This window comes from Lethenteron reissneri, chromosome 31 (genome assembly GCF_015708825.2).
Source record: "Lethenteron reissneri isolate LAM-NWPU_2019-01 chromosome 31, ASM1570882v1, whole genome shotgun sequence".
NCBI lineage: Eukaryota > Metazoa > Chordata > Hyperoartia > Petromyzontiformes > Petromyzontidae > Lethenteron > Lethenteron reissneri.
The window spans coordinates 9442315-9455371 of record NC_083809.1 but is presented as its reverse complement, the minus strand read 5'-3'; the positions used below and the strand labels follow the sequence as shown (position 1 = coordinate 9455371).

The window sequence follows — 13057 nt, the reverse complement described above, 5'->3', positions numbered from 1 at the left end:
AAGGAAGGTAATTTGCATTTTAAAAATAGTTATTGTCAGGTATTTGATGTGTAACGTTAGAAACCCTGTCGCGTTGTCCAACACACTCAAGTGAATGCTTCTTGCACGGTTTGAACCGCGTGTCCTGTGTGGTAATGGTGTCAGCTGCTACGACACAAACACTGCATTCTCGTTGAGGAATCTCTTGTGCTGTGCCATGTCGATCGTCCCGAATGAATGGCATCTGTCTCTATTTTCACTTTGTATTTTGAACTGCGAGGAAGCCACACGATTCGATCGTTGCTGGGTGACGTGGCATGCCATAGGGTGGTGGTCACCATGCGGTCTATGCACCAACGCAGTGCATGAAATTTTAGCCTTTTTGTCCGAAAAATACAGGTCTCCCTTCTCTAAGCAAAGCGTTAATTGAGAGGTTTTTTCCGAAGCAGTTTGAGTACACCCTCATGTTTTTCTCGATGTATCCGAGCGCTGGGCTTCTGTTTTCCCGTGGACGTAAACAACATGAATTGAGTGTGCGTGGTGTCGACCTTGAAGCGAGTGTGTCCCTGTGACTGCCATGGGAACATTTCCAGCACTTAATTGCTGTTCTGTTTCTCACTGTGAAGGTGTCATCAATAAAGTGTGAAAAACAACCAGGTAGCTTGTTCTGTTGTTTGTTAATTAGAGAATGTAATTATGTATTATTGCCTGAGTCGTGGCAGGTCTGAGTGGGTTGAAGGTTTTGCAGACTTGCACCGCTTTGAGAACACTCACCCAAAACGTTTCGCATAGGGTGGCAGCACATGCCTTCCAAGAGTCATCGTCCTGGTACTATCTTGGTATTTAACCACACACATCAGCGATTGTGTTCCATTGTAAAGTAAATGCATCTTGTCATAAAAGCACATGAGGTTTAAAGCTAAGAAATCGTTGAGTGAAGGTTAAGCGAGGTGTACAGAATGCGTGTGGTGAGAGGACGCTGGCTGAATGGACACGGCTCTGCGTCTCTACCATGCTCCTGTGCTCCGTGGCACTAGACAACACTGGCACAACAAAATACCCCCAAAACGTGAGCACAGATGCGCAATATAAACTCCCAGTGCTCTATTAAGGGTATGGCAACAACAAGACTATGTATCAGCGCTGTTAACATTCAAAAGTTAAATGTGCTGCACACGAGTTGTTAGTCAATGTAAAAACTGGAATTCATATTTCAAATCACATAATGCTGTAATAATGTATTGGTCACAATCAGTAAACACGTCGGCTGCTATAGAAGTCCAAGTGAGATTAGTTGGCAATCCATCCTGTGTGTGTGTTTACAGTGCTGTACACTAACATTGTTCTCAGCCGCACAAGACAGGCCTCTCGGTCCATGTCGGCACATATGCTGGGATGCTTCACGTTGAGGTTGCATTAGGATAGTTCGCGTTAACGTTGTGTGTGGATATGGGTCCTTACGAGGCACTGTTGCCGTGGGTCTCGTCGATCTCATGCTACGGCGGCTCATTGTTGGATATGTACAGAGCAGAGCACCCCATGATGATGCTGCAATACACAGATCACTCTGCGCTTAATGCATTAATGCGACTACACTGTTCTGATGGATGAGTGTCCTTGTATGATCAGGAAAAAGTAGTTGCAGTATGTGTTGTACAAGGCTTCAAAAATAACGATATAAGAAATGTACTTTTTAAGTGTCCTAATCATCAGAAGGCTGGATATTAGTATGCCGAGGTTTTGATTGGCATTAATGTCTCTGGCGGTGGAAATGTTTAAGATTCTGGATATTTTGTGCGTGTTTCTTCCAGCAGCGGTAATTAACACGCAGTGTTTTTATTTCCTCTTCGTTAGACCTTCCAGGTTGCTCTTGGCATCAGCATTTCCCTCCGTCGTTTGACTTGGGGCTGTCGCGACGACGTGACACCCCGGTGTGCGGTGGCGTGGCCGGAGTTTCTTCGCCCTCCCTCCCGTGGCCTTTGATGTTCCGCGTGCGTTGTTGCGTGCACGTGACGGAGCGCTGTCTCTTGAGGCCTGCGACGTGAACGATGACACGGAATGAAATAGCAGGCTCCGATGTGTTTCTGTTTCGCTCGTGGCAGGCAGTGAACGCGTATTCCTCAGGCTGTTGTCAGTTTAGGGCGGTCTACCACTCGCACGCATGGCACGACCTCCTGGCTTGATGTTGCACTTTCGAAAACAAAGCTAAAATGATTAGTTGTTTTGCATTTATAACGTAGCATTTTGCCGATTGGTATATGAATCACGTGTTTATCCTTGTCAGCGGTAGAATATGGAGCCAGTTACATGCTTGTTACGATTTCTCACCTCTCAGTGACTGGATGTCCAAATTGTTTTGTTGCAGGTAATTGAGACAGAGAGTATGATGGACCAGATTGTAACTGGTTTAGCAGATCCAGTCGTCAAGGTGCAGTTGGCTTCTGTCAGGTACGAGATGCTGTGTGCAGCTTTGCTTCTTAGTCTAGGCTTACCCATGGACGCCACACGACATTTCTCTCTAACACGACTAATTTACAGTACATCGAACGAGGCGTAATGTCTGCCTATTTTTCTCGTTCATTAAATTCTCCACAACGACGCTAATTATTATTTTGAGTTGTGCATCACGTAGCTTTGTCTCGAACTAGGACCCCGTGTCTTAACTGAGACGGTCCTTGCCTTTAAATATCTGGCAGTTCGGCAGCATTGGTTCGAGTGAACTTGACTTTGCCGATGAAACGCCAAACGTCAAAATCACACCTGTCAACCCATACGGTTTACCCGTATTTTTGTGCAGGGAAATTGAGTTTTCAGGTCCATACGGCGTACAGCCGTTTCAATATGGGCAAAAAGATGTTCTATTTGTTTGTGTTTCTACCTTGCGATGGGACTTTGTAGGATGAACTTTGAGATTTATATGGGCACGGGGTGACCAATAAGGTCTGAATTGGTCTGTAATAAGGTAGGGCACTGATAAGGGGTTGACAGGTTTTGCGAAACTGATCCAGAGTTTGTTTACGTTTAACCAATGCTGCTGGAATTGTGCAACCCCATGAGGCCATGTGGCTGATGGTATGTGCACATTTGGTTTTATGAGGAGGGACAGATCCGTGAAGGAGGCGTGTTGCCTGCTTATTCATTGTGTTACTTATGTTCTCCACAACGACGCTAGTGATTCTATTGTGCTGTGTACTAATTACATCGGTGCCTTGGGCGAGCTACTCCATGATGTTCTTGTGCAATGATATTGCGAGCACCTTTAGTTGTAAACATTGTAATCCTCGTTGATTGCCTTCATTCAACTGCTTTAAAATAAAGCTCGTATCCATAATAGAGGTTTTTGGGTCGGATCGCGTAAATATACAGTAAATGTGTATTTACACGATCTAACCCAGAAACGTCCATTATGGATTATTTTGGTCGCGAAAGCCTACATGTTAAAACTGATTAACACTCATGTTGTATTGTTAAGTGGAGATATGTGTGGCATTTGCTTGTTCCACCGTGGCACGCCTGGTAATTGCAATGAGTATAATTTTCACGTGAAATGTACTTTTCACGTTGAGTGCTTGCTTTGTTTGCCATACGTTTAGTAGCTGTGCGACATACACTCAGATATGCACATATGCCCAAGTCACTTTGGTTAAACGGTTTTGAAACCAAGAGTAGGATCCGACAGTGGAGTCGTTTACTGGTTGATGTGGTTTAAAAAGGGTTAGAGATATTTCTCCAAGACATTCATAAAGCACCGGGTATCAAGGCACCCGTGACACCGGGAGGAACGGTCATAAGGGGTCAAATGATGAAGATGGACTTGACAAACACCATCAATCCCTGCAGCAGTGGGAAATAAACACACGTGCAGTGCAATTGTTAGCGATGAAGAGCACTGCTCATTACATTCATGGTAAATAAAGAGCGATCCAGGAGGGTTTAGAGAGTCGATTTGCCTGAAGGGGAGAAACCAACGAGCCTGCTCACGATGACAAATCGTGCTCGTCCAGTGAAGAAACATTCACTGGGGGACGGTCCCTGCTCTGCCCGGCTACTGACCGCGCGTGCGGGGCAAGGACGGTCGTGGCATCCACCTTGCCTCTGGCTGCCCCTCATGCCCACGCTGCCATGTCGGACGTGTAGGTGTCTTCACAGCCTCTCCCGTTCTGTCCAACAACTGCGAACGAGCTTTCAGGACCACGCTGTCTGGAAGCCACTGATGAAGGTGAGCATTCCGGGGTCGGCACACTGCCGTGCGTGTGCGGGGTGGGGGGGGTCACTCCCGTGCGGTCACTCCCCGTCAACGTGGTCACCCTCGTGCGTTCACTCGCCCCGTGGATTCTCTCTGCTCGTGTGCGGTCACTCGCCCCATTGTGGTCAGTCACCGTTCTCTGCCGATTCTTCACCAATGATTCCGAGTGGATACGAGCGTTATTTTAAAGCAATTTTCAGACTCGTATTATTTGTGATGATGTAAATAAGCCGAATTGTTATTTTTCACAATGCGCAATGGTGCAGGGAAACCCCGGCAAGTCGGATTTCACATCTAGCTGTTCCGGGGCCGGCCAAATAAATAAACATCTCTCATAGATTTAAAATCTATGAATAAAGAAAAATACTCTATACTTAAGAATATATATTGCAATATACAATGCTTAATAAAGTACATAAGATCATGTTAAGTTATGCAAAATATATAATTGAAGTGTTTTAAAAGTCATGAATGCGTACGTACTGGCTTAGCATGTGAGTTGCTGTTGTGTTTGACGCCGATTTTAATAAAAATTGCGGATGGCCGGACTTCTTCAGTGAGCAGGACCAGGTCTGCCCCCTAGAATCAGAATCTTTATTTAGACTGGAGGAGGAGGAATCCGATGAGCTATGAAGCTCTTTTTCGCAGCTGTCCAGCAGGGGCGGGTCAACAAGTTATAACAACATACAATACAAAACAACGATAGGAGTGAAAAGTAGAAAAAACGTCGCTAAAACTATATAAATATATATGAAAGTATTTAAGTACAATTTGCATAAGTACATATATTCCTGCCGATTGTTCAACACTAAGTGCAAGCTCGGGCAAGGCAACAACAAAAACAGTCCCAGAACACACCAAGACGATAAAATTGCACGTAAAAAATGTAACTTGATAAACGGTTAACTATGGATTCGTGGGTAGTCCGGCTATCCGGGGTTGTGCTGTGGTGCACATGCCGTGGTGTTTTGCTACATGAGACTTGGGCTGTCTCGGCAGTGTGAGGCTCAGAGGGTCGAACAGGAGGCGAACTCGGAACGGGTTCATCTGAAATGTTCTTCGTTCGTGAACAGGGCCCAATGTTAAAATGGGCTTCTCTGTTTCCAGCTGTTGCAGAACGCTCCAGATGACGTGCTGATGGTGGCCTCCTCAACACTCTGTAACCTCCTGCTCGAGTTTTCGCCCAGCAAAGAGGTGTGGGGGCTCGACAGACACAAAGTGGCTCGTGCCACCGCTCCGTTCCTCCTAAGCCGTCCTGGTCCTTGGCGTCCTGGTCAATGTCGGAAGAATGAGGCAGTGGTGCTATTTTTCTCAAGGAGTGGGAGAAACGAATGTGAAGGAACCATGATGTACTCTTGTCGTTTTGTGACGAAACTCAACCCATATCTAACGGAGAAGGTCCTTGCTTATCAATATTTGTTGTCCACCAAGCCTCGCTGCTGCTGAAGCACTGAGTATGTATCACTGTTCTAGATTTGAAGTTTTCGTGACTGCAAGGATCCATACTCCTTGGTTCTTTCGGTAAAGTCACATAGGTGAAAATAAAAAAAATAATAAATAAAATAAAAATTAAAAAACTAAATTAAATCACGACGTTTCGGAAGAAACACAAGCCTCCATCATCAGGTAGGACAGCCACAGCTCCGGCTTTGTTCTCACCGGCCGTTGGTGATTGGTTGGTGGCACTCAACCCCGCCCCCCCCCCCCTCCACACCCTCCGCCCCCCTGGCTCCTCCCCCCCCCCTCTTGCCTTATATAATATCTTGTTACGAACAGCTCTTGTCCAAAGAGTATATATCACTGGTCCAGAATTTGCTTGTATTGAACTAATGTTGCCGAACAAATGCACTTCCTGAAGGACCGCATGACCAATGGGAATGGGTGAAAATATTTTAATAATAATGTGGAGGTAACACATTTGGTAGGGAGGCAAATGATCTTAATTAATTTTGCCAATTATCAATTGAGTTCTGTGTTTTTCAGCCGATCCTGGAGTCCGGAGCAGTGGAGCTGCTGTGCAGCCTCACGCGCAGTGAGAACTCCGCACTCCGTGTCAATGGAATCTGGGCCCTCATGGTAAAGTCCGTTTGAATTTCGTCATCACTCAATGAAGCCTTAAATTTCTATTTAAAGCTTTCGTGACTGCAGGGATTCATCTTCTTGGTTCTTTCGGTAAAGTCACGTAGAATGGAAACAATAAAAATAATAAAATTAAACAATAAAATAATTCTCACGACGTTTCGGCCACAACGCAAGCAGCCGTCGTCAGGTGAAGACCCCGACAGACCTGGTCTTCACCTGATGACGGCTGCTTGCGTTGTGGCCGAAACGTCGTGAGAATTATTTTATTATGTTTTATTTTATTATTTTTATTGTTTCCATTCTACGTGACTTTACCGAAAGAACCAAGAAGATCAATGAAGCCTTGTTGAAATGGAATAATCCTGGTGTTAAAAATAATCGATGCCTCGATTTTCCGGGCTGGCTGCTGTGCTGGGTTCCTCTGCCCTGAAAGTCTCCCACAGTTTGGGTTTAGGTCTTCTCTTCCCCTTGGTCGCCGGACTCACGGAGACCACCCCAGTGCCCGTCTCGCCAGTTGGCCCTTAGTACCAAAATCAAAGGGTTTCCTTGATGTGCCCGTAGTCGCATTTTTGATGCCAGTAAGTTGCTCCACCTGGGCAGACCTCTCTAGGTGAGTTGATGTTTACAAATAGGGTGACGATGAGGGTTATTGTGTGTACATAAACATACTTGTGAAATTTGTTTCTGTTTTTATTGCCATGACTGTGACATTGATTAGTTCTGCATTGGTTTGTGATTTTATTCAAGAATCAATTGTTTTTTGGTTATAGCGAGGTGTTTTGTAGAACATGTATTTGATACAACGGTGACGAGATATTACATGCAACATATACACTTCAAGAATAATCAATATTCACACGCCAGATTTGATACGTGTACCACAACTAAGAATCATTTACCAGAGAATTGATGCAGGTCATCTCGATATACTGCGCTGTATTTAACGTCCCTGTGGCAGACAGCTGTGTGTAATCGGTTCTTTCCTACATCTCTGAATAATTTTTGTGACAATATTGGATTAGTCTGATTTTAGACAGTATACAACACTCTATTCTAACTTATTTTACGTATTTTTTTATGTGTATACTATTTATCTAAAACGCCTTCTAGTTTGTTATTGATGGGCTGAGCGTGGACTTTCTCCTGCTTAGATCCCTACTGGGTTTGAGTTTCAGCCTCTTGCGCCATGTGTCCAGGAACAATATGTATGTACGTACGTAGCCAAGCTAGGAGTGGGGTATTCAGGTGTGAGCCTTTCCAAGACTCTAGTTGTTATTGATTGAAGATGTGGATTTTGATTGATCGCATTATCTTAGTAGCATGTGCCTGTATTGTAAAGCGGAATAGAATCTATTTTTTTGACAATTAATTTTGCGCATTATTTTTAAAAGAGCGTAAAAGTTACACTAGAAAATTTGCACCGTTCATTTTAGTTCAGAATTGTTTGCTGCATGTCAGGGGTGGCGATGTTCTTGAAACAAATTGACAGTCGATGCCTCTGTTGTGCAGAATATGGCTTTTCAGGCAGAGCAGAAGATTAAAGTGGACATACTCCAGGGTCTGGGCACCACGCAGCTCTTTCGACTGCTGTCAGACTCCGATACAAATGTGCTCATGAAGACTCTGGGACTGCTGCGCAACCTTCTGTCCACCAAGCCGGTGGGTGCCACGTTTCCCCCCTAACTACATGCAGCTCCACTCTATCTGACGGACACATGGTGCGTACCAGTCCACTCCATTGACAATAGTCGCTATCTCCGTTCGGCAGCTCATGGCGTCTGATCACTCGGACAGCGAGATTTGAACCTCGCAGCTCTGTGGTTAGCGTTCCATCGGTTTGGAACTCGCCTACCTACTCACTCACCTACTCACCCACCCATTCACCTACTCAGCGTTCCGACGGCCTGGATCGCAATGCCACTGCACGTTCGAGACTCTTCAGAGACATTTAACTAGTTCAGTAGAAAATGCAAGACAGAATGGTTTAATAGACCTTAGAATATATGAATATTGCACATTTGTGATAACCTACGTGATAAGAGTTGCGCGTTTATAAATGTACTTAAATTCACACGGAAACCATTGCAGGTTGCAAGTTCAAATCCCATGTGGGGGGTTGACTCAACCCATCATCCCCCCCAGGATCAATAAAGTTAGTACCACTTTGTGGGGATGTCGGCAGTGGTTGTCCTGTGTATAGACTCGCCCCAGCCACAGAAAGGAATTATGCGTTTCCTCATTTGAGCAAGAACCCACTTAGATTATTTTTTTGCAAGATACACTTCATCTCAGACTGTTTACAAAACATTGTTTCCCTTTTAGTATAAGACATCGGAGAGGTGACCCAGTGGCTAAAGGGTCAGGAGTTTAGAACGGATACTTTGTTTGTGACTTGAGGCCGATGATACAATTACAATTACATTTAAGAAGATTAAACAGACGTGACCTGTGAATGTTTATTTCAGTAAGGGAAGGTCGACTGAACAACTTCCCATTTTAGTGCAAAATGACTGTGTCACCTGCTGGCTCTTTCCACAGCACATTGATCAGATCATGAACAGCTACGGCACGCACATCATGCAAGCGGTGACACTCATTCTGGATGGGGAACACAACAGCGACATCACGGAACAGGTGTGGACAGGTGTACCTCTGCTTTCATTCGTGTTTTTACTTCTGCTCATGTTTGCGCGGCTATACGGACAAATCCTTGTTTTCATAAAGAGTGGTATTATCTGGCCCGCGAGAATAAGTGTGCTAAAGTCTTGCAAAGGCATTGTCGAACTCGCGCTGAATGCGTGCGTGGTATTGTTAATGCATTAATTTTAGATTTGAAACTTTCGTGACTGCAAGGATTCATACTCTTTGGTTTTTTCGGTAAAGTCACGTAGGTAAAACAATCAATAAAATAAAATAAATGAAAACAACAAAATTAAATCACGACGTTTCTGAGGCAACACAAGCTTCCTTCATCAGGTGTTAATGCATTGTTTATCTGTAACACAATATGGCATGGCCCGCGAGAATAAGTGTGCTAAAGTCTTGCAATGGCATTGTCGAACTCGTACTGATTGCGTGCGTGGTATTGTTAAACCATTGTTTATCTGTAAGACAATATGGCATCGTCGTGTGTCGTGATCTCCCAATTGTGAACGTGCAGAGTATCTGATATCAGTGGTTGCCAGCCTGTGCTCCACAGACCACTTATGGAAGTGAGCCACGGCTCTCGAAAGGTTGGGATTTACTGCAAATCAGGGACCAAGCACCATGCGGAAAATGTTTCCCAGCAAGGTGTTAAAGTATGCCTGTTGGAATAAAAAAATACCGCTCAATATATCAATCTTTGCTGTTGTAATTAATTTTCTATAATGGCACAAAGAGGTGAACCGTTACCCAACGCAGTTCCAGAGGTTAAAGTCTCATCTTCTGTTCAACTTACGCAATGATATTTAGTAATTGCATTGCTACGGAGATGATTTCACGTCATCTCCACTGTTAATGTTTACTCTGCAGACTTTGTGCATCCTCGCCAACATCGCAGATGGCACCGTGGCGAAGGAATGTATTATGTCGCACTCGGACATACTCCAGAAAATAAAGCACTACATGGTGAGCATTGCCAGAGAGAAGCACGTGGATAACATTCTGCCCTGAACCCAGTATTCGGGATACTCAACAGTTGGTGTATGTGTATATAAATATGCGTTCCAAGTTGCAAATATACGGTGCAAGATCATCAGAATTATTGGGTTATAACAATGGGTGGGATTAAAGGAAATGTGCAATTTAAAGTACTGATTCAATAATTCAGACTTGCACTTATTCAAGTATACTCTTAAACCCAAAGTCACTCCAAAATGTCAGAAGCAGTTTGTCATCAGTCTGTGCATTAAGTGTAAATGTACGTAGCGACGCGATTCATACGGTTGGCCTACGTATGGTGAGAAAGAAGTTCAACATACATACAAATGTACATACCTAGGTGCATGCATATTCATTTACTGCTTTGTGTCACGGTCACTCTTTTGTATTGCGATTCTATGTAGATATATTAATCCACGAAAAATATTCTAATGCAAATTAATTAACTTGACAATTACTATACATCGATGATAAATGTTAATTGTATTGAACTGTAGTCTCTTGTAATGCTGCTGTGTATATACAATAATGACCTGTAGCTTATATATATTTTTTTACGGATTGCAGTCTCATGCAAACGTGAAGCTGCAGATTGCTGCAACATTTTGTGTCTCCAACTTGGCGTGGTCGGAGGAGGAAGGTAATGTGCACTGTGTTTCCGTCTTACCCCACTACACAGTGACTTCTCGTCCTCACTACTATTCAACTTCTCGTCTTCACCACTATCGCTCCTAGTTTTCAAAAATGGCATCAATCAACACGTATTGCTGTAATTCGTCAAACATCCCAATGTAGGTCCTACGGAGCTTGGGAAATTATTGGCCCCGGTTCTTGCCGCCTTTCCGCTTGTCTGTTGTTTTCTTGCGCCGACGTGTGAACACTGCGTGTTTCAACATACAGTGCGCATGACTGACGCTGCATACTAATAAAACACTTATTTTACACCTCATGGAATTGCCAAAGTTTTGGTTCAACCGTAAGATACCCTCTGCTGCTAGAATTCAATATCTAGAATTAATATTATCTGAAATGTGCCTGCTGTGTACGGGATTGTCGCCAACGTGAGCGATCGCGGGATGACTGCTGTGTGTGAACCCTGTGCGCTTGCGGGGGGCAGGGTTTTTCGAGAGGCAGGAGCGGCTCCGCTCTCTCGGCTTCCTGGAGGTCCTGCAGAGGTTGGCGCAGGCGCCGGACGTGGCACTTGCAGATAAGTGAGTCCCATGTGGCACGGTGGCGGCAGCTCTCAGGGTGTTGCGTTCCACATTTATTAACTTTGGGAAAAGCATTCATTTCATGAATCGAATAATTTAAAACTGCTTTTTGTGTTTAGTTTGTTGTCCTTCCCCCGCATCTCCAATTAGCGCAGTTGGCTATGTATGGTGTGTGAGAAGTTCAACCTCTCTGTGTTTGGCCTACCAATCCTGCTGCGTAAACTTTACCGCGTGCGATGCCACCCCCGTGGTGCAATTCTTACCACACTGGACCTGCGGTCCAAATATGGCCGGGTTCACTCTCCTGGTGTGACATTTGAAACGACGGTTGAAGTTTCTTCAAATCGCTTTGCCTCTGTCCACCCAGCGGTGTCAATGGGTTCATCGCAGTCCAGTTGATCAGCAGGTCACACACGATGAGCAAAGTGTGGGTACTCTTACCTTTTCCAAGGTGTTTGACCAGTGGGGAAGAGTAGGCCAAACTCTCCTCTATTGGACACCATTCTGCCAGCAGTGGCATAATAAAGGAATCACAGGGCCCCACCGTTATCCTTCGTTCTATGGAGTTGTCACTTGTCTGTGAGAAAATGGGAAACGTGGCGGTGCTCATCTCCATTGACATCCCTGATTCAGTGGTGGGGAAGTGCCACATTTTCATGGCCAAGGCCACCATTAACTTGATGACCATGTTTAACGTTCCACGGTGGGGTACTGTACTAATTTTATCACCTCCCGAGGGATGATTGGCTAAGGGCAGCATTTTGACTGTGTTAAGTGCAGCTGATTCTCGGAAGTTGGTAGATTTCTTAACTAGTCCATGTTTTCATATCCCTGGTTGTTGAAAATTACCACAGAACTCTGACTGAACAGCGTAATCGAACCACGGGTGTTATCAGTATAGGGCCCCTTGGCTAATTCAAGTAAACGTTTGTACATATATAATGTCACTTTTCAGGAACTATACTTTTGATCCATTTAACATATGATTATGCCATACTTATCAAGTTTTACTTGAAACCTTAAATGTGACATGTCTTAATTAAAATACTGTGTTTGTCTTCATTGGCAGGGTGAAGATGACTCTACAGCATTTCTCTTAATGTTGGAGGCTAAAGGTTTTCATATATATGTACTTTCATATACTTTGTACATACGACTTAATGACCGTATTGTCAATTAAATACTGTAAAGTTTATGGTTCATTTATTCTACATCTTTGACGTTTCACTTGTCAGAAGTTGTTGATTTAATGTCAAGGTAATGTGCACAGAATCCGTATAAAGGTATTTTCAGCTTGTTTGAAATACCTATTTGGCATTCATGGGATATATGGTATTTATCCATTTGCCTTCATATTATTTGCCACTGATACTCTCAAGTGTAAACGAATTGTAATATTGATGTAATAAAAATTATCTACTTTAATGTTTGTTATAAACATATTTTGGAATTGCATGTATTTACCTTGAAAGATAAAAAAAAATGAACGTGAATGATGAATTCAGTAAATTCCCGATGTCAGGTGGACGTCGGAGGCCATGAGTTCTCAGCTACCCTTAAGTTTTTGTGGAAGAAGCATCTGTCTCTGTCTTTATGTGTGTCTTTGTGTGAGTGTATAGGGGAGCAGTAGTGCAGCGGTTAATGTGCTGCGCTACAAATCCAGCAACCCGAGTTTGATTCCCGCTCAAGGCCACCGTTGACGATTATCTGAACCGGTCCTGGGCCTCCCCTAGGTTGACTCCGCTTCAAATGAGTACCTGATCCAATGTGTAAACATCCCCTCTGGGGAGACAAAGGCAGCCTGGTGTGGTGCTGGCCACTTACCCCCCTCGTTTGCCGTGCCAGCCTTCATAGGTGCTCGCTAACAGCACTTGCCCCAAAAGTCTAAGGCTATACG

The 13057-nt window shown here is 44.2% G+C and overlaps 1 protein-coding gene across 1 annotated transcript in view; it reads left to right on the top strand.

The window, feature by feature from the left end:
* ARMC8 (armadillo repeat containing 8) overlaps positions 1-12713 on the top strand; it is a 32392-nt gene extending 19679 nt beyond the window's left edge. Inside the window, exons 13-22 of the mRNA XM_061563496.1 lie at positions 2345-2427; positions 4117-4198; positions 5333-5419; positions 6209-6301; positions 7817-7966; positions 8846-8941; positions 9821-9916; positions 10517-10589; positions 11067-11160; positions 12230-12713. Coding sequence (XP_061419480.1) covers positions 2345-2427; positions 4117-4198; positions 5333-5419; positions 6209-6301; positions 7817-7966; positions 8846-8941; positions 9821-9916; positions 10517-10589; positions 11067-11160; positions 12230-12260 — 885 coding nt within the window. The 3' untranslated portion in view covers positions 12261-12713. The remainder of the gene's footprint in view (positions 1-2344; positions 2428-4116; positions 4199-5332; positions 5420-6208; positions 6302-7816; positions 7967-8845; positions 8942-9820; positions 9917-10516; positions 10590-11066; positions 11161-12229) is intronic.
* The last annotated feature ends 344 nt before the right edge of the window (positions 12714-13057 follow it).